This window comes from Doryrhamphus excisus, linkage group LG11 (genome assembly GCF_037039965.1).
Source record: "Doryrhamphus excisus strain RoL-2023G ecotype Guam linkage group LG11, RoL_Dexc_Guam_v1.1, whole genome shotgun sequence".
Classification (NCBI taxonomy): Eukaryota; Metazoa; Chordata; class Actinopteri; order Syngnathiformes; family Syngnathidae; genus Doryrhamphus; species Doryrhamphus excisus.
This window is the reverse complement of record NC_136367.1, coordinates 12,563,368-12,590,876: the sequence shown is the minus strand read 5'-3', so window position 1 is coordinate 12,590,876 and position 27,509 is coordinate 12,563,368. Positions and strand designations below refer to the sequence as shown.

The window sequence follows — 27,509 nt, the reverse complement described above, 5'->3', positions numbered from 1 at the left end:
ATGTCCGTTTTACGCACATATCGGATTTTATCCGTTATAAAAAGGCACTTCCTTGACTATGTTTCCAATGTACCTGGACTGGGCAATGAAAAGAGACGTAAGGTAATGAGAATTTAACTTTATTGGTCTCTGAGCATAACAAATTGTTAATTAAGCTAGGCCCTGTTACGCCCGTCAGGCCTACGTTATTTCTAATAGTGAGGTTAAGATCTTTTTCACTGCTGTGCTAGTATTATTGACGTCACTCACTTTTATATTTGTCCTAAATCTGGAGAAAGACACGATGCGGCCATCCGATATATGCGAGGGAAATTGGAAGGGGACTGGAGATTTTGTCCGAAATAGGCGAAATCCGTTATAAAAAATCCGATATATGCAATGAATTTTTATTGGAAATGCATTACAGAAAAATTGGTTCTTTTTTATCTGTCCGTTGTGAGCGAATTTCCGATATATCCGAGTCCGATATATCCGAGGTTTACTGTATAAAATATTAGCAAGATTGAATTTGATCTTTTCCTGTTTAAATTTATCCCGGGTGCGTTCTTTCAGTGCATGCTGATATGATATGACGTAACACGCAGATCCGACATTCTTCAGTTTTAAAAATGGAGGCCAGCAATCGGCACTGGACTAAGCAAAGTTTGTTTTTGATTCAAACTAAATTTCAAGACTGGACAGACGAAAAACTGGCAATACGGAGTTATTCCAACAAGTGAAAGAAAAACTTGGGGAAGTCGGTATCACGTGATGTTGATGTTTACGTTTTACTGGGCATGCCCTATTGACTATTCTGTTTGATTTTCACTGGCAGAGCAATGTAATATTGGTCCGTGTGGCAACACCTACCTTGTTCCTCCCATAGACTTATTGATGCACGTGTGAGGTTGTGGTGACATTTTGGAACATTTTTGGTTAGTGGTGTGCCACAAGATTTTTACAATGTAAAAAACGTGCCGTGGCTCAAAAAAGGTTGAAAAACACTGGGTTAGGGTGTGTGTTGACACTTTTACTGTCGGGTTATTTGGTGTTTTGGGGACATTTTTGGTTAAAAGTGCTCAGACAAGCTGCTCCTATACTGTGTGTGTGTTTTGACGCTTTTTCTATGGGGTCATTTTGATGAAACTGCAATCGGACGAGCTCCTCTCACATGAGTTGACTGTGTGTGTGTTTGTGTGTGTGTGTTGTGTTTGTGCGCGTGTGAGAATGTTTGAAGGATAAAGGCTACACAGAGGAGAGGGGATGAGAGGACTAAAAGAAACGACGGAAGAAGAAGAAGACGAGGCAAGGTGGCTTTGCAGCTGAGGAGATGGAGCACGGGTGGGGGGGCAAGGGGATGAAAGTGAGGTGTTTTCAAGAAGAGGGGGAGTGGGGAGCGCAACAGGAGAGGGGTTAGAGACGCTGGGAAGGCTGATGAAATGGAGACAGAAATCCGGAAAGCGGATTTAGATAGCGAGATGGAAGAGGAGGACTTGTGTGTGTGTGTGTGTGTCACTGAGAGGCAATGGGGACTTGGCGAGAGTGGGGAAAAAAGGGGAGTGGTAATTGAGAAGAATGAAAGGCTAAGAGCTGTGAAGAGTGTATTAGTTGTACTGCGTGAGAGTGCCATGGATCATTTAGTGACATCCATGTGTTGCATTGAGGATAATGGGGATTTATGGCGCCACTTGAGGCCAAAATGGCAGAATTATCCGACCAGACTGTCATAACGCGGGGGAAAAGTAACACCGACCTCTTGTCCGTGTGCAGCCATGTCATGTTAGATGAAGAAGGAACGTTTTTGCTAATGTTGATGAGATAAATATGACCTTTCTTTTCATTTATCCTCACGCTAAGCTAGCACTTTAGACTACAAAGCCTTCTAAAAAAAAACACAAAGTTGTATTGTTGGATATACGTTAGGGTGCATCAAATTTGAATGGGAAATTTTAATTTCATAATATCAATTTGGCTGGCATTCCATTTTTTTCTAATGAACATAAAAATGTCTTTTGCAAAGTTTTGAGGAAATCCATTGAGATTTAGGGGTGTCACCTCACACATAAACTTTTATAAAATTTCGGAAAATGTGCAATTTCTAGTCTAATTGCCAAAAAGTTGACCTGGAAATGTTGAGTACAATGAACTGCTATACAGCATCATTTTCTATAGGGTTATTAAAGTAAATATATTTTTCTCTTTGGGCAGATTGGGTATTCCTCAGAATTCAACTTTCAAGATTCTCCATTCATTTGTCCTATTGACAAAATGAATGGCGGTAAATGGGACATGTTCACATGGCCTTACCCTGAATTTTATGTAGCAGTGAGGGATATTTGACATACATATAAAGTTTAAACACTTTGTTTTTTATTTTATTGTAAACACAAGGGGCAATAGTAACACATTTAAATAACAAACTCTCTCGACTGCCAAACTCACTACAAACTCACAGGGATAAGAACATTAACTAAACTTCAAACTTAATTGCTCAGTCTATTGTAAATATGAAGCATCAGTAATACTGTCTACTCTATATTACTGTTGTTGATGTTAGGCTTGCTCAGCTATTAGCTAACTGTCATTAGCAAACTGTAGCTAGCTAATGTTAGCTACAGTAGAGGCAATGAGCACTAAATACCTATAAATATGACTACAAATCATTCAAATTACAAAGACAAAACCACAAATTTGGTAGTAATAATGTACGTATATCCAATAGGGTGCATCAAAAAACACAATTATTGAATTTTGATGTTTGATGTTAGGCTTGCTCAGCTATTAGCTAACTGTCATTAGCAAACTGTAGCTAGCTAATGTTAGCTACAGTAGAGGCAATGAGCATTAAATACCTATAAATATGACTACAAATCATTCAAATTACAAAGACAAAACCACAAATTTGGTAGTAATAATGTACGTATATCCAATAGGGTGCATCGAAAAACACAGTTATTGAATTTTGATATGGCTGGGTACTAAAAGTGTTCCAATATATGTAGAAACAACACATAGAAAATATTTTTCCAATACATGATTATTTAGGGGTGCCACCATACATCTGTTTTTGTGGAATAAAGTGGTGAACAGTTCAATGGTCGCCATGGAGATTTGAGGTCAGCAAAGACTGCAGCTCAAGAACTCTCAGGTGATATTTATGTTTTTGTTGGTATTTATACTCCTATTATATATTACTACCAAATTTGTGGTATTGTCTTTGTAATTTGAATAGTTAGCTATAAAGTTATGTCAGTTCTCATTGGGATGGCTGTGTCTTATCCTCACGCTAAGCTAGCACTTTAGCAATTTTATTTCAGTGGGGGTCACAGACAGAAAAATGTAAGGATACAGGGGTAGGGGCCCATGTTAGCTCAGTGTTATAGCCGAGAAAGCTAATTAGCGTAATTAATTGTACAAAATTTGTATGTTGGGGGAGGGGCTACATCATTTGCATATATATCCCAATTGGAATGGGTGTTATTGCTATACTTTGGCTGTCATCTGGTTGCATTATCACGACAGCGAGATAGTATTAAAATCTCACACAATTCCATTATTTAAAAAAAAACGTTTTGGTTTTCTTCTGCTCTTTTGGCCCGAATGAATAATGAAAACCTAGGTACCACTGTACTTTAAAATATTTAAAGCTACAAATCTTCCCCCAAAAAGGCTTCGATTTATTGTTGATATTCTCGTTGCTTCTTTTCCAAGATTCAGCTCCTGCTGTGCTTTGGTGGATGAAAATAGTCTTTCTGGTTAAGGGATGACCACAGCTTGGAAGAAGAGAAAAAAAAAGGCTTCAAATTCTCCGCTCTGCTCGGGCTGAAAAAGTGGCTTTCCAGGTTTTTCATACAGGCTGTTGAAACTTTCCATTGAAACTTTTCCATTCTTCATTCATTCCAATCTTCCAATCTAATTTCAATTTTCTTAACTCATAATTTTGACTTTCTTATGTCATAATTTCGACTTTCTCTCATAATTCTGACTTTTTAATCTCACAACTATGACTTTTTATCTAATAATTTCTACATTTTTTCTCATAATTATGACTTACCATTGGGATACCTTTTTTTCAGTGGCAGAAATTGGCTTTTTATCTCATAATTATGAATTTTTACCTCTTAATTTGGACTTTCTTATTTCATAATTATGACTTCTTATCTCAAAATGATGACTTTACTTTTTATTTCATAATTATATAATTATGACTTAACATTGGGCTTTTTTTAAACTTTTTTTTCAGTGGTGGAAATGTACTTTTTATCTCATAATTATGAATTTTTATCTCATATTTGGACTTTTTATCTTATAATTAATAATAATTATAATCTCAAAATTTTGACTTTCTTATGTCATAATTATGACTTTGTATCTCATAATGATGACTTTTTATTTCATACTTACATAATTAGGACTTACCATTGGGCTAACTTTTTTTTCAGTGGTGGAAATTGACTTTTTATCTCATAATTATCAATTTTCATCTCATATTTGGACTTTTTATCTTATAATTTGGACTTTGTTATCTCATAATTTATTCTTTCTTATCTCATAATTTGGACTTTTTATCTTGTCACTTGGACTTTCTTATCTTATAATTTGGACTTTTTGTCTCAATTTGGACTTTCTTATCTCATAATTATGACTTATTATCTCATAATTATGACTTTTTATTTCAAAATTACATAATTATGACTTACCATTGGGATACATTTTTTTCAATGGCAGAAATGGGCTTTTTATCTCATAATTATGAATTTTTATCTCATATTTGGACATTTTATCTTATAATTTGGACTTTCTTACCTCATAATTTGGACTTTCTTATCTCATAATTATGAATTTTTATCTCATATTTATTTACATATTTACAGGCAAGTCAAGAACAGTCTCGGACTGTCCCTGGTCCAATTTTACATTCCACGTTACGCATCTCATCGCGCACCAAAACACAATAAATACAACACCCAGAGGCAAATTGAGACACAGCTTCCCACTGTGGGAATGCGGCGTTTTGGAAGCAGGCTTGTAATTACGCAGGCAAAGATCGCTGCGAAGGGAGTAAAAATAAGTCGGTACAACTCTGTTTTTGGACCAGCAGCTATGTTCTCATGCTAATCCACTAAACGTGACTAATTAGCCAAAGAGATGACCTCATACGGTTGAGTTAAATTATATTTAATCCCTTTTAATCTTGAAAGTGATGACTGTTTGGATTATTTGTAAGAAACGTAGCTGTGAGAGGTGGCCATGTTCAGCCCACTTTGTTGTCCTGATGCCAAGTAGAAACACCCGCCTACTTTTTTTTTTTTAACATGAAAGTGTTTCAATCACAACAAGTGATTTATTTCAAAAAGTAGCTACAATGGCAATTTACCAAAATCTCAAATCATATGGGCATCATTTAAAATGGTAATGGTTTAATTTCATTTGAACATGCATCAGATTACAATTGAGTGCATCCCATAATCAGTTCACAGTTCCACATGTCCAAAAGGAGTAGGAAGAAGCAAAGCTTATTAAATCCTCCCCCTCCATCTGGTACTTTTGCAATCAGTAACTGTTACATTTGTTCACTTCGTGCTTTCCTAATGTAGTTTATTTATTTATTATTTTTAAATAATGTACCTCGTACCAAAGTACAAGGTGATATGAGCATCCAATGCCATAATGGGTACCATAGTAAGTGTCAATATAGTGATATATATAGCACATCATGACTGGTTCAAGACTCTTCATCCTTGTATTTAGCAAACATCAACTGCTTGTATTGTTTCTTGAATTGGCTCATCGTTGTGCATTGTTTGAGGTCCTTACTCAATCCATTCCATAGTTTGATTCCACATCCTGAAATGCTTTGGCTAGCATAACGTAGTCCTAGCATAGAAGTGTTTCAAATGTACTTCTTCCCTGAGATCATATTTCTCCTCTCTTGTAGAGAAGTATTGGATGACATTTTTAGCTAATTGGTTGTTTTTAGCCTTGTGCATTATTTTAGCTGTTTGAAAATTAACTATATGATGATATTTTCTGATAATTCAGTAGTAGTCTCATCTTCTTCAGCAGTGTTCTGGAATTTTTCTCTTCTTTATTCTTTGAGTACTCGATTCAGCGGAATGATACAGTTCAAGGCAAGCGGACAACGAAAAAGCAGGCAAAATTTGGGTGAACAGAACAAAACTTTGGTTTAGCGCCATTAATACGTTCCACAAGGTCCGACTTAAACTGGACTGTACTCTAACTAAATGAGTTTCTCCTTAAAAGCAGGAATCGGCACAAATCAAACAGAAGCAACCGGAATGAGAGTTTAAAAAGTTAAAAAAATTGCACAACATTAAGGAGAGGATTTGAAATGTGTAAGAATACCGTTTGGATGCATAGATTACGTATCAAACATGTCTCCAATCATTCATTCATTCATTTTCTACCGCTTATCCTCACGAGGGTCACGGGGGATGCTGGAGCCTATCCCAGCTGTCTTCAGGCGAGAGGCGGGATACACCCTGGACTGGTGGCCAGCCAATCACAGGGCACATATAGACAAACAACCATTCACACTCACATTCATACCTATGGACAATTTGGAGTGGCCAATTAACCTAGCATGTTTTTGGAATGTGGGAGGAAACCGGAGTACCCGGAGAAAACCCACGCATGCACGGGGAGAACATGTAAACTCCACACAGAGATGGCCGAGGGTCCCTTGAACCCTGGTCTCCTAGCTGTGAGGTCTGTGCGCTAACCACTCGACCGCCGTGCAAATATGCTAACCGGTACGTATGCTAACCAAAGTAGTACCTCCAGGAAATGCTTCTCCCGCTTCATCATTCAAACGTTTCCACTGTCATCTCGGCAGGTTTTTGAAGCTTGGTGAGGACCAATAAAAACAGCTCCAGTTCAGATAATGGAAAAAAAGCTCTAAAAAAACAACTCCAAACCAACAGTTCCTACACTTCCACCTTATCACCTCGTACTTCGGTACGTGACAAATAATAAAAATAAATTTTTAATAAAAAAAATATAATAAAGTTTAAAAAAAAACAACCTTAAATTATATTAGGAAAGCAAGAAGTGAACAAATGTAACAGTTACTCATTGTAAAAGTACCAGATGGAGGGGTAGGTCCTAGGGCTGCACGGTGATCGAGTGGTTAGCGCGCAGACCTCACAGCTAGGAGACCGGGGTTCAATTCCAACCTCAGCCATCTCTGTGTGGAGTTTGCATGTTCTGCCCGTGCATGCGTGGATTTTCTCCGGGTACTCCGGTTTCCTCCCACATTCCAAAAACATGCTAGGTTAATTGGCCACTCCAAATTGTCCATAGGTATGAATGTGAGTGTGAATGGTTGTTTGTCTATATGTGCCCTGTGATAGGCTGGCCACCAGTCCAGGGCCCGAAGACAGCTGGGATAGGCTCCAGCATCCCCCGCGACCCTCGTGAGGAAAAGCGGTAGAAAATGAATGAATGAATGCTTCTTCCTACTCCTTTTGGACATGTGAACTGTGAACTGATTATGTGATGCACTCACTCATACTTCTGCTATAGCAAAGATGGAGTCTACTGAATTAGTTGAGTGCACTCACCATGTTTTACTCCTTTTTGCCACTGCAGTGTTAACCTCGGCAATCTCGAAATAAAAACTTGATGAACTCAAGTGTGTGATTTAAAAAATGTTGCACGCATAAACATAAACGCCTGCTTTTTGCCGAGTCTTTAATAAAGAAAGAAGACTTCTTTATTTGAGAGTGCACAAACAAATAGCAACGAAGACGACTCCTCGGAGCGATTATTGAAATGCGGCTAAAAGGTGAACTCATTTTCTCAGTGGGTCAGAGGACGGCTTTAGGTAATAAAAGGCAAGATGTCATTAGACGTGCTGGTATTTGACGAGTTGTATGGAGGCGGGAAGAGAGGGCTGGCATTGGTGGGTGTAATATCTATGTTGAGAAATGGCGAGAAGGAGATAGAAGAGTGTGCGCCTCCCTGCCTGCCCCATCACCTCTGTGAATATGTTGTTCATGCGCTTGACCTACATGCATGATGCTGATGTATGCAGATTTTCTCTCTGAGAGAGAGAGAGAGAGCGAGCTGAGGTCGCATCTATGTGCTAAAATTCACTATTTTCACGCTCCGACCTCCTGCTTTGATTTCTTTTTTTCCGCTCCCCAACTTCCAAGGATATCGATAAAAAAATAAATGTATGCCGGCATCCACCCAAGGTGTCCCATTGTCAGTTTTCCCAGGCTCGTCAACGTCCTTAAAACACCCTCGAGTTTAAGCTCGCTGACATTAGGAAATGCACTTTTGACGACATGGACTTCCTTTGCTGTGCAGAAAATGGCCCTTATTTGAAAATATTTATTTTCAAATATGTATTTTTGTGGCCCTTATTTGAAAATAAGGGCCACAAAAATACACATTTGAGACTTCATCTGTTATCACTGTATTATATATATATGTCACATATGTGGTAATGGTAATGAACATGCATCAGATTACAATTGAGTGCATCCCATAATCAGTTCACAGTTCCACATGTCCAAAAGGAGTAGGAAGAAGCAAAGCTTATTAAATCCTACCCATCCATCTGGTACTTTTACAATCACTAACTGTTACATTTGTTCACTTCCTGCTTTCCATAATACAGTTTAAGGGTTTTTTTTGTTTTTTTTTTTAAATAATGTAGCTCGTACTGAAGTACCACAAGTATGTGTGGCAGGGAAAAATGCACAGTGAAACAAAAATATGTGGATGAGCACAGTTTTTAGCTTTTCTGTTCTGATTGGCACTGCTTCAAGTGGCAACAATGGAATACAAATCAGATTTGAAGATTGTTCAAGGCAAAACATTTCCCACTATTTAAAGTTTTTAAATTAAAAATACTATTTTTACTTATTATATGGTAATGGTAATGGTTTTATTTCATTTGAACATGCATCAGACTACAATTGAATGCATCCCATAATCAGTTCACAGTTCCACATGTCCAAAAGGAGTAGGAAGAAGCAAAGCTTATTAAATCCTACCCCTCTATCTGGTACTTTTACAATCACTAACTGTTACATTTGTTCACTTCCTGCTTTCCATAATACAGTTTTTTTTTAATAATGCACTTCGTACCAAAGTACAAGGTGATATTTTAATGTTATATTGAATATAAAATAATTCAGACATCGAGGAGGTGCATATACACAGACCCGGGTTCAATCCACGACTCCAGATTGTCCATAGGTATGAATGTGAGTGTGAATGGTTGTTTGTCTATATGTGCCCTGTGATTGGCTGGCCACCAGTCCAGGGTGTACCCCGCTTCTTGCCCGAAGACAGCTGGGATAGGCTTATCTCATAATTTCAATTTTCTTATCTTTTTAATCTCACAACTATGACTTTTTATCTAATAATTTCTACATTTTATCTCATAATTATGACTTATCATTGGGATAACTTTTTTTCAGTGGCGGAAATGGGCTTTTTATCTCATAATTATGAATTTTTACCTCATAATTTGGACTTCTTACCTCATAATTTGGACTTTCTTATCTCATAATTTGGGCTGTCTTATCTTATAATTTGGACTTTTTATCTCATAATTTGGACTTTCTTATCTCATAATTATGACTTCTTATCTCATAATTATGACTTTTTATTTCAGAATTACATAATTATGACTTAACATTGGAATAACTTTTTTTCAGTGGCGGAAATGGGCTTTTTATCTCATAATTATGAATTTTTATCTCATATTTTGACTTTTTATCTCATAATTTGGAATTTCTTATTTCATAATTATGACTTTTTATCTCATTATTATGATTTCTTATCTCATAATTATGACTTTTTATTTCATAATTACATAATTATGACTTACCATTGGGATAACTTTTTTTCAGTGGCGGAAATGGGCTTTTTATCTCATAAATATGAATTTTTATCTCATATTTTGACTTTTTAATCTTATAATTTGGACTTTCTTATATCATAATCATGACGTTTTATCTCATGATTATGTATTTGTATCTCATAATTATGACTTTCCATTGGGATAACTTGTCTATGGAATTCAAGGTAACGCAACAAAGACTTAAGCCAATGACACCACACGTCACTTAGTCACGCAATAATTATAATCAAATTAAACTAAACTAAATTAAACAAGTAAATGAGAAAAATCACATCTCCGCTCTGGCGTTCATGGCGCAATCAAACAAGTAACTTTTCCACACAACATCGCAGCTTTAATTACGATGGGTGGCAATTGTGAAAGGTGTGTGCATCTTACTGCAGAGCTGTTTTATCCATCGTCAGCCACAGTGAGCAGGTGTTTCACGCTGGGATTTCATTGATGTAACACAGCGGCGATGGCGATGCAACGGTGCAGCAAACACAACGGATACACATCATGATGTTTTTTATTGTTTATTTTTTTTATTTTTACACACATGGTGTTGATCTTCTTGTTTTGCTAACATTTCCTTTTTTTTACCTTTTATTTTCCTCCTCTTTCGTTGCCTTGTAGCTTTCATTAGCCTTGTCAATCTTCCAGCGTCTTCAAACACCACTTCCTCCTCCTCTGCATGAGTGACGTACAGTGCATCCGGAAAGTATTCACAGCGCTTCACTTTTTCTACATTTTGTCATGTTACAGCCTCATTCCAAACTGTATTAAATTAATCTCTTACCTCAAAATTCTACACAAAATACTCCATTATGACAATGTGAAAAAGTTTTTTTTTTACTTTTTTTGAATTTATTAAAAATAGAAAACAAAAAAATCACATTTACATAAGTATTCACAGCCTTTGCCATGAAGCTCAAAATTGAGCTCAGGTGCATCTTTTTTCCACTGATCATCCTTGAGATCTTTCTACAGCTTAATTGGAGTCCACCTGCAGTAAATTCAGTTGATTGGACATGATTTGGAAATATAATAACTGTCTATATAAGGTCCCACAGTTGACTGTGCATGTCAGAGCACAAACACCAAGCATGAAGTCAAAAGAACTGTCTGTAGACCTGCGAGACAGGATTGTCTTGAGGCACAAATCTGGGGAAGGATACAGAAAAATTTCTGCTGCTTTGAAGGTCCCAATGAGCACAGTGGCCTCCATTATTCGTAAATGGAAGACGTTTGGAACCACCAGGACTCTTCCTAGAGCTGGCCGGCCTTCTAAACTGAGCGATCGGGGAAGAAGGGCCTTAGTCAGGGAGGTGACCAAGGCCTCGATGGTCACTCTGTCAGAGCTCCAGCGTTCCTCTGTGGAGAGAGGAGAGCCTTCCAGAAGGACAACCATCTCTGCAGCAATCCACCAATCAGGCCTGTATGGTAGAGTGGCCAGACGAAAGCCATCAGACCAGAGAATTTTGTTTCTCATGGTTTGAGAGTCATTCAGGTGCTTTTTGGCAAATTCCAGACGGGCTGCCATGTTCATTTTACTAAGGAGTGGCTTTCGTCTGGCCACTCTACCATACAGGCCTGATTGGTGGATTGCTGCAGAGATGGTTGTCCTTCTGGAAGGCTCTCCTCTCTCCACAGAGGAACGCTGGAGCTCTGACAGAGTGACCATCGGGGCCTTGGTCACCTCCCTGACTAAGGCCCTTCTTCCCCGATCGCTCAGTTTAGAAGGTCGGCCAGCTCTAGGAAGAGTCCTGGTGGTTCCTTCCAAACGTCTTCCATTTACGAATAATGGAGGCCACTGTGCTCATTGGGACCTTCAAAGCAGCAGAAATTTGTCTGTATCCTTCCCCAGATTTGTGCCTCAAGACAATCCTGTCTCGCAGGTCTACAGACAGTTCTTTTGACTTCATGCTTGGTGTTTGTGCTCTGACATGCACAGTCAACTGTGGGACCTTATATAGACAGTTATTATATTTCCAAATCATGTCCAATCAACTGAATTTACTGCTGGTGGACTCCAATTAAGCTGTAGAAAGATCTCAAGGATGATCAGTGGAAAAAAGATGCACCTGAGCTCAATTTTGAGCTTTATGGCAAAGGCTGTGAATACTTATGTAAATGTGATTTTTTTGTTTTCTATTTTTAATAAATTCAAAAAAAGTAAAAAAAAAAACTTTTTCACATTGTCATAATGGAGTATTTTGTGTAGAATTTTGAGGTAAGAGATTAATTTAATTCAGTTTGGAATGAGGCTGTAACATGACAAAATGTAGAAAAAGTGAAGCGCTGTGAATACTTTCCGGATGCACTGTACACGCGTTTCTCAAAGCAGAAAAAAATACTGTATTGTATGTACTGGACTATAATTCGCCCAGGAGTATAAGTCGCACAAGGCCAAAAATGCATAATTAGGTAGAAAAAAACATACATAAGTCGCACTGGAGTATAAGTCGCATTTTTTGCGGGTAATTTATTTTACAAACTATTTGACCAAAACAGACATTACGTCATCTTGGAAGGCAAGTTGTAACAATAAAAGAATACAGAACAGGCTGAATAGGTGTAAGATATGCTAACACAATGCTTATTCAGCTACATCAAAAATGAACATGAACACAAACGGTGTCCAGCGTTTATGTAACATAAACAGTTTTTTCATTTATAAGTCGCTCTGGAGTATAAGTCGCAGGAACAGCCAACCTATGAAAAAAAGTGCGACTTATGGTCCGGAAAATATGGTAATCAAATGTTTGTAATTGCGGTACTCCAATTATAACCGTATATAATGAATAATGGTTGCATCCCTAGTTCTTAGCAGTGCTTCAACATTCATTCATTTTCCTAGCTGTCTTCGGGCGAGAGGCGGGGTACACCCTGGACCGGTGGCCAGCCAATCACAGGGCACATATACGTAGACAAACAACCATTCACACTCACATTCATACCTATGGCCAATTTGGAGTGGCCAATTAACCTAGCATGTTTTTGGAATGTGGGAGGAAACCGGAGTACCCGGAGAAAACCCACGCATGCCCATGCAAACTCCACTCAGGGATGGCCAATGGCGGGATTGAACTCGGGTCTCCTAGCTGTGAGGTCTGCGCGCTAACCACTTGTCCGCCGTGCAGCCTGAGCTTCAACATACAATGGCAGGCAGACAAACAACTTTGGAGCAATTAGTTTCAACCAAGCATTCAAGTTTACAGCCTTTAAAAGTCCAAATTCTGGCCAAAATGTGGATTCAATGGCATTTTCTGTCATGATCTCTTGATCGGAAACGTTAAAAAGCTTTCTCTCTTTGAATGCAGTAAAATTGTTGCGCTACGTAAGAAAGGCCTTCCACAGCGGAGGTTGGATGCAGTAAGACCGGCCTTCTTCAATGATCCTGAGGGTTACAGAACAAAATGTCAAGTGGTAGAGCCAATAACAATGTCACTGGCCCTGAGCCGGAGGCTCCGATTGGCTGTCCGGGACAAATGAAGATTGTGAATGATGCCAATCCCCGTCAGATAGCATCTGCAGAACAAGGGTTTATAATATAAATATATAATATCTATAATAAATTACCCACAAAAAATGTGACTTATGTATGTTTTTTTCTACCTAATTCAGTATTTTTGGCTTTGTGCGACTTATACTCCGAAGCGACTTATAGTCTGGAAAATACGGTAGTTTATAAAGTAAATGACCCACAAAAAATTTGACTTATGTATGTTTTTTTCTACCTAATTAAGTATTTTTGGCCTCGTGCAACTTATACTCCGGAGCGACTTATCGTCCAGAAAATACGGTAGTTTATAAAATAAACTACCCACAAAAAATGCGACTTATGTATGTTTTTTTCTACCTAATTAAGTATTTTTGGCCTTGTGCAACTTATACTCCGGAGCGACTTATAGTCCAGAAAATATAGTAGTTTATAAAATAAATTACCCACAAAAAAATGTGACTTATGTATGTTTTTTTTCTACCTAATTATGTGCTTTTGGCCTTGTGCGACATATAGTCTGGAAAATACGGTAGTTTATAAAATAAATTACCCACAAAAAATGCAACTTATGTATGTTTTTTCTACCTAATTAAGTATTTTTGGCCTTGTGTAACTTATTCTCCATAGTCACTTATAGTCCGGAAAATATAGTAGTTTATAAAATAAATTACCCACAAAAAATGTGACTTATGTATGTTTTTTTCTACCTAATTATGTGTTTTTGGCCTTGTGCGACATATAGTCTGGAAAATACGGTAGTTTATAAAATAAATTACCCACAAAAAATGCAACTTATGTATGTTTTTTCTACCTAATTAAGTATTTTTGGCCTTGTGTAACTTATTCTCCATAGCGACTTATAGTCCGGAAAATATAGTAGTTTATAAAATAAATTACCTGCAAAAAATGTGGCTTGTGTATGTTTTTTTCTACCTAATTAAGTATTTTGGCCTTGTGCAACTTATACTCCGGAGCATTTATAGTCCGGAAAATACGGTTGTTTATAAAATAAATTACCCACAAAAAATGCGATTTATGTATGTTTTTTTCTATGTAAGTATGTATTTTTGGCCTTGTGCAACTTATACTTCGGAGCGACTTAAAGCAAAACAAAAAAAAAAATTGCCTGTTCACCATCATGATCTGGGTGTGCTTTTCCTTCCATGGAACATTGGGGAACATTGAGGAACATTGAGGAACGTTGGGGAACATTGAGGAGCATTGGGCTTGCGGTTCTGCAGGGGTGTCAATCGGCAGATATCTATGGGGGACAACGCTGCAGTTCAATTACCCGCCTGACACAGGACTTCCTGAATTCCTGCCATTTTTAAACTGGTCTTAAAATGTTAGAGTATAATAAATAACATCATTTCTAATTAACAAAATCAAAGAAAAAAAAATGTGACAGCAGCGACCCGGGAATGAAAAGTGAAGTTTAGTCATCCTGCCAGTGTTTAATTAGCAGCAGTGCTAATTGCGAAATCGGTACCCACACCTGCAGTTTTATGAGCGCATCCCTAAATGTGTAATTTTACCTTTTATTGTTATTTGTTTGCACCGCCGCATGAGTCAGCACTGAGGGGTGGGGGGTGGTGTTTAGGGGCAGAGGGGAAATATTGCCATAAAAAAGTATGCGGAAAGGCATTGTTAGGCGCGAGGTATATGTGGCATGTCGTGATGGATCGGGGAAGAAAACACCCGGGGGTGCAAGGGAGCCGCGCACCAAACACATTTTTCATTTAATGGGAACAAATGGGCGTCGCCTTTGTTTGTGCCTGCTGCAACACCGAAAGTGGAACATTCTAATTATTGTGTGTTTTATTTTGTCGCCTCACCTCAGGCCGCCCGGACGTGGTGGAGTCGGTTCCGGATGAGCCCACGTACAACGTTAGCAATGAATTGACGCTGGAGGTGAGCCGCAGTGACGACAACCAGGTCATCACCTGCGCCGTTGACCATCCCTCCCTGGCACCGGGGGACAAGAGGAGTGAACACGTCCTGAGAGTCTTGTGTGAGTCACCTGGGGCTCTGGTCTAGGGGATCCTGGGAGTTTGTTTAAGCTTCATTTGTGTGCCAGCGAGCAGTAATAACCAGTGCACTGTTTATTAATGTGCCCATCGCTTATGCTTTCAAGTGGCCTAAGCCCTACCCCGCCCCCGTGTGGCTCTCAAAGGTACTGCCTGTTGTGTAAGGGACTTATGTCATTGTGGGAGGCAGCAAGATGGTGGCGCTGGCAGGGTACAGATGGGACTAGATGGAGATACGGATGAATGAGAGCATCTCTACCGCACGCACGTCTACACGGATTTCGGTCCCGTGTTATGTAACATGCTGTGTTTGTGTGTGTTTTCCCCTTTCAGATTCCCCGAACGTTCAGATCCTGCCTGAGAGCGATCTTCCTCGCGAGGGGGAGAAGTTTCATCTCCAGTGTTTGGGCAACAGCAACCCCGAGTAAGATGCCACGTGCACGCTCACACTCACACATACATGTTGTAAATAATTTACACACTAGTCTAGACAGTGAATGCACTCTGTGCAAACACGGCCCACTTTCACATCTCAAGCTGGGGTTGCGTCACGTTAACAGCAACGCTACGACCTGATGACACTGGTGTCAAGGCGGGACGACGGTGCATTAGGGGTGTGAATCTCTGCACTGAGGACGATTCCATACACATCTCCATGCACTGCCAGTGATACCATACTTTAACCATACATTGAATTTTCTGGTGATACGATACGATACGATGCAATACGATATGATAATCATTTAGTTCAAATCAATGCAATCCGATATGATATGCTGCAATTTCTTGCGATATGATGCAATTCAACATGATGCAAATAAGCAAAGGGAAAAAATGTAACTCAGTATGGTCCTACAAAAAGGATTTGGCTTTATTCCTTCTAGGCACTTGGCAGTAAATTCAACTAAAGTGCTGTTTGTCTTTTTTACTATACACCACTTCTTCATCATTCTTTTTGCCATCTTAAAACAGCAACAACTTTTCCAAAACAACTTTCCTCACAATTTCACATCTTTATGCAATTCCAATAGCAGTGGTTCAGTGGTGGAGTCAAACAATTCAACAATAATTACTGCTGTAAAAAATACAGTACAGCAACAACAAAGTTAAAGTGACACTTTCAACAGTGGAATCAATGTTTGTTTATATTCCTGTCTGCTAAACATTCTGCTAATATGAATGAGCTAGCAGCTAGGCTAATACAGTAGTGAGGAGCAGAAAGGAAGAAGCCAACTGCTCTGCTGTTGTAATGTCACCTGCTGTGCTGAACACTCCTTCAGATGGGGGGGGGCACTTGTTGCAGGGACGGACAAATAGCTCCTGGACAATTTGGAAAGCAGCGGAAGATCCACTGACCTGATTTGCGTGGCTCTTCCCCGGTTTCCGACGAGGAACTAGACGGGGAGGCGGCGGTAGACTTGTCCGTGTTGTGGTGCCCCCTTTTTCTTTTCTTAACGCGGCAAATGACGGACATTTTGTCGAGCTTTCCGCTGTTCTTTGATAATCCGTAGTGTTTCCAAACATACAATTTAAACGTTGTGGGAGGGTTAAATATAGAAACTTCCTGGCTGCTGCTTGCTACGAACGTCCATGCTGTTTTACTAGTAGTTGGATGTGCCTCACGGCTTCCCTCCGTATTCAATACAAAACGCCAAATAATGATGGTGCATTCATGGCACCTGGGGAACAGCATATGGGGTGAAGTTGAACATTAATAAAACGGTGCTTGCATCGGATTTTACCGATACCCACAAACTAGATTTCACCCGTCAATTGCGTCCATAACCAGTGAATGAGCCGATGCACGATGCGCATCTATGTATCGATTATCGATTATTTTCCACACCCTTACTACAGTTCATAAATAGTCAGGTAGGAGAATTCTTTCTGCCTTTTTTTTACCCGGCAATGACACAGCAATAAGTGCAGAACGCTGCCTGTGTGAAAGGAAACTCTGCAATGCCGAGACCTTCACTTGACAATCACGCTGTTGTGTTGAAAGCGATTGTTGCTGTCTGACTAGTGTTCTATAGCTGGCACTGACGTCATCCTGTATCTAATAATCGGACTGCAGGATTCGGAGTTGCTATGTGTGTGGAAATATCCCGCATTGGTGGGTTCTGGTTCTACCAGGAATGGGGACAGTGGCACCTTTTAGGGCAGGGGTCTCAAACTCAATTTACTTGGGGGCCACTGGAGCTTGGGTCTGGGTGAGACTGGGCCGCATCAGGTTTTCAAAAAAAAAAAAAAACGCATTTATTAAAAACAAAAAAATTAAGAAAAATTCACATTGGTTCCAATTTTCTACAAGAAAAGCTCTGATAAAACATATGAACAACAAAAAAAAACAATGAAAAAAAACGCATTTATTGTAAACATAAAAATTTAAAAACATTGCTTTGGTTCCAATTTTCTACAATAAAAGCTCTGGTAAAACATTCCACTGTTCTCAAATATCTTAATTTTTATTTTTCTACACAAAATAAGATGAAAAATAAATAAACAAATCAAGAATAAAGAAAATCAATCAGTAATAAATAAATATAATAATAATAATAAAACGGCAAATAATAAAAACTTAAGAAACCACATATAGTTGGTGGGTAGACAAATTATTTTTTTTCAGATTAAAATGAACAAAGCATTATTAGAGCCCTGTAGACGTGACAAAACACGACTATAGTCACATTTATACTCTTTTTATTTACAACATATTGTGCAACTGCAGGGTCTTGAGACACATGCTAACTCGCAAACTAGAGAGCTAGCGACCTAAACGGTAGCCTTCAAGTTATTTCCTTTAAACTTAAATAGCCAAAAACTTACCACTTCCACACGGATAGGGAGGATAACTATTAACAGTTATTTAACCTTTAACATGAACATTAATCAAACGTAATAATTTTTTCTGGGTACATGATACCATACAGCATCCATATCAAACTTGCACAGGCCGCACTAACGTTAAACTTTCATATCAAGGCGGGGGCCTCAAACTAGTGTCCTGCGTGCCACATTTGGTCTGCGGGCCGCGTGTTTGAGACCGCTGTTTTTGGGACTTTTAGTTCTTTTGACTCCCAAAATGCTGCTGAGATTTAATAATTTATGATGGAACCAATAACCCCAAAATGATCAATCTGATTGTGTGTATTGCTTGTTCATTTTCACAGTGAAACACATCAACGAAACATAACACAATGAAATACGAATTGAAATATGCAACAAAAACATAAAAGACAAAGCAGCATCTCTGTGACAATTCTTGCTAGTCGCTATGATTGGCATTTAAAAAGAAAAGTGCTTCAGCTTTTGTTTTCTGCTGCTCATTTTTGTGACTTTTCCAGTGTGTATTCTCTAATTAATTGTGTTGCAACATTCTTTCACTCACGTCTCCCTCCTGTTTATGTGCTCACAACTGTGCAGTACGTGTAAGCAGTCGTTGCCCCTTCTGCTCAGCATCGACACATACGGCACCACAGTTTGGCTAATCATGTGCGACTTTCAAAAAAAAAAAAACCAGCCAATTAATAAAGCAACACCTTCCTCTTGAAAGAGCTGGATTGTTGGTAAACAAGGCAGGAATAGTGTATCAGGCACAGGTAAATAAATGTAGAATTTAACTTAGGGTTACTGTTAGGTAGGAGACTAGTGTAAGATCAACACACTGCTGTCTAGCGGCGGGGTATTAGGCTAAAAATTGATATAATGCAGTGACGTGATATTAATATTTGTCCATTGACTTGCATTTTTAAATGCATTATTAATTGTTTTTCACATTTTCTTAAGCAAGGCCGCATGGTGTCCGAGTGGTTAGCATGTTGGCCACGCAGTCAGTCAGGAGATTGGGTTTGAATCTCCGCTTGGACATCTTTGTATGGAGTTTGCATGTTCTTCCCGTGCGTGAGTGGGGTTTTTTCCGGGTACTCCGGTTTCCTCCCACATTCCAAAAACATGCTAGGTTAATTGGAGACTCCAAATTGTCCATAGGTATGAATGTGAGTGTGAATGGTTGTTTGACTATATGTGCCCTGTGATTGGCTGGCCACCAGTCCAGGGTGTAACCTGACTCTCACTTGAAGACAGCTGGGATAGGCTCCAGCGTACCCCCGTAAACCCTTATGAGTATAAGCGGCATAGAAAATGGATGGATTTTCTTAAGCAAAAATCACGGAATATTTGCAATTCCTGATCAAATACAGGGCAGAAACCTAAGATGAGGCTGCCAGCTTCGTTCACAAGTCCCACCTGCAAACTGAATGCACACTGAGTTGGAACATGGTGCCTACCTGTACTGTATGTTTGTCCGCATGTCCTCATTTATATGCCCATAGCCTTCTACACCACTATGTACATCTGTGCAATACTTTGTTTTATATTCAGTATAGTTACTCCAGACCCCATTCACTGTGCAATATCAACCTCCATGTGCAATATTAAGGGCTCTAAATGCAATATACTAAGTTCTACGTGAAGTATTTCCATAATGCCTCATATTAACTCACTAGCAAGATCTCAGTGTATAGACTGGTCATATATCTCATCTCGTTTCATATTATCTACGTACATACTGTATTGTATATAACTCTGGGAAAAACTGTTGATTTTGTTAATACTTGGGTTGTTTATATTGTTTATTTTTCTATATTGTGTATTTTGTACTACTCAACTGATTCTGTACTCTTGCTGCTGTGCAATGCATATCTTATCTTATCTTATATACATACATTTATTATGCATAGTGTTGGGCATAGTTTGAAGTGAAGTGATTCCGGTTCCTATTCCTCTTTTCATTTCTGATTTTTATCACAGGTGGGGTCATAAAAGTTTAAATGAGGGTGCTAACCAAAGTTCTTGGATGAAATGTTTGAAAGTCTCTATGGTTTTTAAAAATTATATGAATGTGGGCTATTTTCAACCAGTATATATTGGAAAGTCTGGTGTATAAGGCTTGCTCTTTTGTGTCAGAATTGGACAGCGTCCTTCGTCACACATGTTGTCTGTCTCTCTCCCTCTCTCGCTTTCTCTCTCTCTCTCTTTCTCTCTCTCTCTCTCTCTGTTTCGGTGTGCTACTGGCGTCCTTTTCTCCATCAGGTAGAAGTCCATCCTTTCGAAACCTATCTCACCATACCCTCACTGATACTAAGCTTACTCAAAGCAGCCATGTTTTCTTGTCATGGGTGCCAATTCTTTCACCTTTAACTTGAAAGCATTATATCGTTTGTGTGTTTTCTATGATGGAAGATTGGGACTGTTATACTATTATAGTGTATATACTATTATAGTGTATATACTATGCTGTTATACTATTGGGACCGTCTACTTCCGAGCAACACTCCTGAAGAAGGCATGTGACAATGCATCGACATTCCGGTACAGTAGATGGCGGTATGCACCTAAACGTTGGTTGCAAGAAGAAATCTTCATCTACAATTTCCGTCAGTCTGTGTCAGATAGGCAGCAACTCTATTCATCTCCAAGAAGACAACACAGCATTTTATGTTTAGTTTTATATTATAGGGATGTCCCGGTCTGATCCGATCTCCTATTTTATAGCAATATGTGCTGAGGCTGACATCCCATTTAAAAAGTTAAACAAACTATAACCATTTCTGACAAAATGGGCCAAAGTCAGGCCCAACGGCCAAATCTGCCATGCGCTGCAATTTCATCCAGCCCGCAAAACTGTTTGGAAAATAGGAATGTGTTGACCTGCCTCATGGACTGTATCAAAAAAATGCTTACAGCGATCTGCGTAATTAAGCGATTCCTCTGATATGCATTACTCCTTTGGCATTATAATTTGATAACTGGAAACAAAAAGTATTAAAAGTAATTTCAATAAGTGTGCCAGATTCCGACCAAAAGTAAAAATTAGTGCTGTCAAATGATTAAAACATTTAATCAGATTAATCCCAGTTTTTAAACTAATTAATCATGATCAATCTCCATTAGCAATTATGTCTGAAATATATCTTTGTCCCTCCAATTTCTTCTTTGTATGTTGAAGCTCGGGCTGCACAGCGGTCGAGTGGTTAGCGTGCAGACCTCACAGCTAGGAGACCCGAGTTCAATCCCATCCTATCGTTCAATCTGTCTGGAGTTTGTATGTTCTCCCCGTGCATGCGTGGGTTTTCTCCGGGTACTCCGGTTTCCTCCCACATTCCAAGGTGACTTAATTGGCCACTCCAAATTGTCCGAAATTGTCACCCGAAGTCAGCTGGGATAGGCTCCAGCACCCCCCGTGACCCTTGTGAGGATAAGCGGTAGAAAATGAATTAATGAATATTTCAGTTACTTGTTTGTGCCCTGTGATTGACTGGCCACCAGTCCAGGGTGTACCCCGCCTCTCACCCGAAGTCAGCTGGGATAGGCTCCAGCACCACCACCACCCTGCGACCCTCGTGAGGATAAGCAGTAGAAAATGAATGCATGAATATATCTTTGTAATGTCATACAAGTTTCATCCTGACATGCGTGTGCTGGAAGGTGCTTGTCACTGCCGTCCTTCCATAGATGAAAAAGCATCATTTTTTAACGTTATTGAAATACACAGTGCCAGATAGAGCTAGATCTACAAACAAGTAGATTTACTAAAAGCAATATACTACTAAATTTACTAAATTTACTTCCCTCTAAGTGAAGGTTCAGCGCGCCACATGTCAAATAATGACACAACTCAGAATCAACACGTTTAAAGTGACATTACTGTTTGTATCTTGCTGGCATCCTTAAGAACTTACCTGTAGGACGTCAGCAGCAGGAGCACACATGTTGTGAAGATTTTACTTAAAAATAAACACATGCTTCACTCAGCGAGCGCAGACCCCCACCAAGGTCAATGTCACACTTTCTAAAAAATTAATTAAAATGTCCAGAGGCAACAGGCAGCACATGTTTTTTATTCATAATCACTAAAAAAGTTTACCTATGTGACCTCCTGAATGATTGACACATGCACAACGGCATCCAGTAGTCACTTGATTAGGTACACCATCTTATTTGAGCCAATACAAGATAAGATGGTAATGCTGATTTTTGTTTATTGCCATTTATAATTGGACATTTTCTTTATCTTGTGCACCCCTCCTCCTCCGCTACTGATTCCACGTTCTATCTGCTGCCATTAAGCCACAATATTAATAGGCCGCCTGCAGCCAAGATGAACATAAACACCGTCTTTCTGACACTCCTCCACCAAGTCCTACACAAATACACACCCTCTTTCTTGTGGCCTTTTTGAATTATAGATGAACCACCCAGTCCCATCGATCCACCCTGCCCCTATACTGTTTTCCTCCCTCCGTCAGGCGCCGTCACCGCCTCACCTGCCACCAATTTGAACCTTTCCGTGCCTCCTTCCCTATAATGATCTCCACTCACATCTTTCCACACACACCTCCCGTCGAGCCGCTTGTTTTGATTGGCAGCTAGATCAGATATGAGCCAGGGAGGTAGTAGAGGGGGTGGCGCAACGGAGGAGTCAGTCAGTTATTGTTGGGGGTGTGCAGTGTGCTTTGTGTTAGATTCCTCCAGGGACCACCTACTGGAAAAGTGTAGAATTACATGTAGAGATGGCGTGGACAGATCAAATGTGGTGATTGGGTTAGCTTGAAGCAGAAATGATGGAGATCCCGGGTGGGAGGGTGGGGGGGGTGCTTGTCCACCTGTCTGTTCATATCATGTCAACTCACTGCAATACATGACCACATGGGTTTCTGGTTTGTTTTTGCTTCTCCGGGGTCAAAATAATCTCCGTCTCCTCCAATAACATTGACAAACAAGTGTATGCCGATGCAGCAGAGGAAACGAAAAATGCACTTATTTTGGAATTTTGACCATCATATCATCAGTATTCATCAGGAAGGGCATCCGGGATATAAAGGGCTCAAGCCAAAAATCAGTATGCAGATCAAAAAGATCCGCTGTGGCGTCTCAGTGATCATGAAAAAGCCAAAAGAAAGAAACAAATCCTCAATCTTTATGTGAGGCACAAACACGTGTCTTTCTCTTTTCTGTGCGTTCGAAAGATATAAAAACAGATAAAATACTACACGAAATGTCGTCTGAAAAAGTCTTTCAAAAGCGCCATCAATTCTCCATTAACATGATGTGCATATTAACCAAGCTACAACAACATGGTTAATTGGCCACTCCAAATTGTCCATAGGTATGAATGTGAGTGTGAATGGTTGTTTGTTTATATGTGCCCTGTGATTGGCTGGTGAGGCTGGTACCCTGCCTCTCATCCAAAGACAGCTGGGATAAGCTCCAGCACCCCTGCGTCCCTCGTGAGGATAAGCGGTAGAAAATGAATGAATGAATGAATGTACTGCAGTATTTGATTTGACTAATAATAGGCTATAGTAAACCACAAGACAGCGATCAATTAATTAATTTGTGAATTTTTGAAACTTAATGACTGTATTATGGACTGAGTGGTTAGCGACCAGGCCACACAGCTAGGAGACCCGAGTTCGATTCCACCCTCGGCCATCTCTGGTCGGGTTTTCTCCGGGTACTCCGGTTTCCTCCCACATTCCAAAAACATGCTAGGTTAATTAGCGACTCCAAATTGTCCATAGGTATGAATGTGAGTGTGAATGGTTGTTTGTTTATATGTGCCCTGTGATTGGCTGGCCACCAGTCCAGAGTGTACCCCGCCTCTCGCACGACGACAGCTGGGATAGGCTCCAGCACCCCCCGCAACCCTTGTGAGGAAAAGCGGTAGAAAATGAATGAATGAATGAATATTTATCAGATGAATTGAATGTACATTATTACTTATGGTTCACTTTGAGTTCGAGTGATGAATGATGTTAACTAAGGTTCTACTGTAATACAAAATAAAAGCTTTTCCAAGTCGTTAAGGCCACTAGACAGCAAAGTTCTTATTGATGACCCCTCATCTCGGTGTATTCCGAGAAAGGAGAATTTTCAGGCCAAAATGTTGTCTTGCCTGCCGTGTTCAGGGCTCCCATTCGCCCTGATGTTGTGAATTTTGTGCACTGTTGCATTCAGAGGATTAACAGGCTGGCAGATATGTGTACTGTATTGTTAAGAGTTTTGGGATTTCCGAGTGTCAGTGAATATGACATGAGCCCTGGCTGTGCGTGTGTGCTGCAGTCAGACAGGGCACTTGAGTTTGCTGATGTTGTTTTGGCGTGGTTTGGCCGAGAGTAGTTTTGTTTTTGCAACAAAGCAATTGATGGAGCACCTCCTCGTATTCCTTACAACATCCAGGTAGATGTTATAATACGTCAAGGGCCACCTGTACTGCTCACCATCATGGAGTGTCCTGAATTAGAAAGCCTGACCAGACCTTCACCTGTTGAGTGTTGAATACCAACTCCTAATTTAGATCAGGTGTGCTGCGTAACAGGATTACAGTAATCGGCGATGCACACATCTGTTCTTGTGTTCTCCTCGCTGCTGAGCGATTTCACTTTGCAGCAACTTTTTGGCTTGTGTAAGCAAAGTGTGACATTTGCTGATTTCACGTCAGCTGTGATCGAATGTGCACTTATCTGCAAAAAGAAAAAAGCGACATTTGCTCTTGTTTGCGCCCCAGAGCCCACTCGTGTTGGTTCATTTTCCCCTTAAAGTGCAACACCGGCCTTTTAAAGAGCGCCGGGAGAGTTAGCCAGTCGGTCCAAGTCAAAACCAAAAGTGTTTTTCTTTTTTTCTTTAGATTTATGCTCACAAAGAAACTGTCACTCATTGTGAGCTTATGCATTAGCGTAGTTGATCTGACTCCGCCTTTATTTGTGTTATGATGCCGCATGTTGGACGTAGGAATTCCAAAGTAGTCTGCATCTTTCTGTGTGTTTACTACTAACCATGCCGCTTCTATCCGCGACTATGACCCGACGCCGTGGAGGAACATCTGACCAATTAGCCGGCCGCTCCTCGCCTGTAAAACGCGCGTTGACTTGAGCGTAACGTTTCATAACAGCACTCGGAGACATTAAATGTGAAGTTAATTGTTCAGTTAATTGCTTATGATCTGTCAATGTGGGAGGGGAGTATCGGCGCAAAACAGCTGATCACCTTTTATAGCCAGTAGACAGACGCTCGTTTATACATTTATATGGCGCTTAATATCTCTTTATTGACATTTACGACTATTATTAGTGGCGGTGTTTTGACCTTTGCCAAGAGTGTTAAGATTTCATTACTGTTTGTTTGTTTTATGGTTTGCAGGTTTACTAACCGATTCCTGCAAAACTTGACTGACAGTTGCTTTGACTGTGGGGTACGATGCTACCCTGGTACCCCAGCAATGAAAACATGTTTTAATACAATGTGTTTTCATAATAAAAAAAAAACATGTTGCCGGTGCAGAGTTAACAAAATAGCCCAAAACTTCGAAATCGGTTTTGCTACTTTTTCTCGACTATAATTGCAGATGGGTTTGCATGAATACCATCTGCTGTGAGGAATTTAACTTGTGTAAAAAAAAAGTGTTGTGATTGATCATCGCTAGCAAGACAAGTGAACTGTCACCTGAAATGGAGAGGAGGAGGATGTGTGGAAGAGAGCCAGCAACCAGATACACTAAAGGAGCTAATGAGGATGTTGAATGCAAGGATTTAAACAAAATAGAGAAACATGACGACATGAAATCCTGAACGAAACACGTTAACCCTGTAAAACCCAAATTTTGAAAAACACTGAAAAATGTGTTTTCAATCCTTAAAGGGGAATTTTGCCCATCATTCCCAATCCTTATGTGTAATATGAAAACATTTTATTTCCTTTTTCTGTAAAACGTATCAATATAAGCTGGCTACCAATAACAAACACCTATTTTGACGATGAATCCTTCTACAAAAAAAAAACCTCTAACAACATTGCATGGTTTGATAGACATGCTGTGATCATGATAACATGTAATTGTTGCAGTATCTTGCCGTTTTTTTGATGATTTAAAACATTACCGAAACTTCTTTCCAAGGCGCATTGATACACATACTTATTATGCTAGCTCCGTCAACAACAGCAGCACAGATACAGCGACAACACTTACGATGTCCGCTCTTCTTGGGATGGCTGTGTCTTCCAGCACAAGACGTGTGCTCCAGTCCTCAGGTAAAAAATGCTAACGGAAAACGAGCGTCTTGTTGAGTCTTTGTAGCGAAATCGAAAGCTAGGTATCCACTCTTCCATCTGTGAATGACGTGAAGACTAGCGGCTAGCGAAGTGTCATGTTAGTCCGCCACATAAATATAGTTTTACATGTTAGCTGCAACAACAACGCTGTAGCTTGGTTAATAAACAGGGCATTTCCGTAAATGAAACACGTTTTTTTTTTGGGGGGGGGGGGGGGGGGGGGTTAGCACCAGAATAGGTATTTCCCATGACGTCTGTAGTTAGTTTGCTCATATTAACTTGTTTTCTTGTGCTAAAATGCACATAAAAGAGAAAGAAGTACGTATGTATTCATGTTTCATATATGTAAGGATTGTGAATGATGGGCAAAATTCCCCAAAAAGTTCAATTCCCCTTTAAGATGAGGAGCAGAATCTTGTGTATTTGTAGTCATTGTCTGAACAACGGGCTGCACGGCGGTTGAGTGGTTAGCGCACAGACCTCACAGCTAGGAGACCCGAGTTCAATACCACAATCGGCCATCTCTGGAGTTTGCATGTTCTCCCCGTGCATGCATGGGTTTTCTCCGGGTACTCTGGTTTCCTCCCACATTCCAAAAACATGCTAGGTTAATTATCGACTCCAAATTGTCCATAGGTATGAATGTGAGTGTGAATGGTTGTTTGTCTATATGTGCCCTGTGATTGGCTAGCCACCAGTCCAGTGTGTACCCCGCCTCTCGCCCGAAGACAGACAGAATGAATAAGTCAAATATATCACTAACATGGCAAACAACAGAAACAGATTCTTAACAGAAAGAGAGAGGGTGGTAGTTGTGCCTGGAAGTTTCTCATGTTCAGTATCTCCTTCTTTGTTATCTTGAGAGCTTGGCAGTGCTGCTTGTCGTGACGGTGTGCCAGACAATGTACATGCACCGAGATTTCAGGGAGAACTTCTATTTTGCTGTAAAGGTGTCCAACAAATCAACGCCTCCCATGCATTTGTTGTACGTCCCCACATTGTAAGGCTT

General features: G+C 39.8%; 1 protein-coding gene across 4 annotated transcripts in view; it reads left to right on the top strand.

Moving 5' to 3' along the window:
• The window catches only part of cadm3 (cell adhesion molecule 3), a 174,187-nt gene that overhangs the window by 130,752 nt on the left and 15,926 nt on the right, over positions 1 to 27,509 (top strand). For all 4 annotated transcript variants that reach the window (XM_078794759.1, XM_058091024.2, XM_058091040.2 and 1 more), the window contains 2 exons: positions 15,205 to 15,375; positions 15,725 to 15,815. In XM_078794759.1, the coding sequence (XP_078650885.1) occupies positions 15,205 to 15,375; positions 15,725 to 15,815 (262 nt within the window). The remainder of the gene's footprint in view (positions 1 to 15,204; positions 15,376 to 15,724; positions 15,816 to 27,509) is intronic.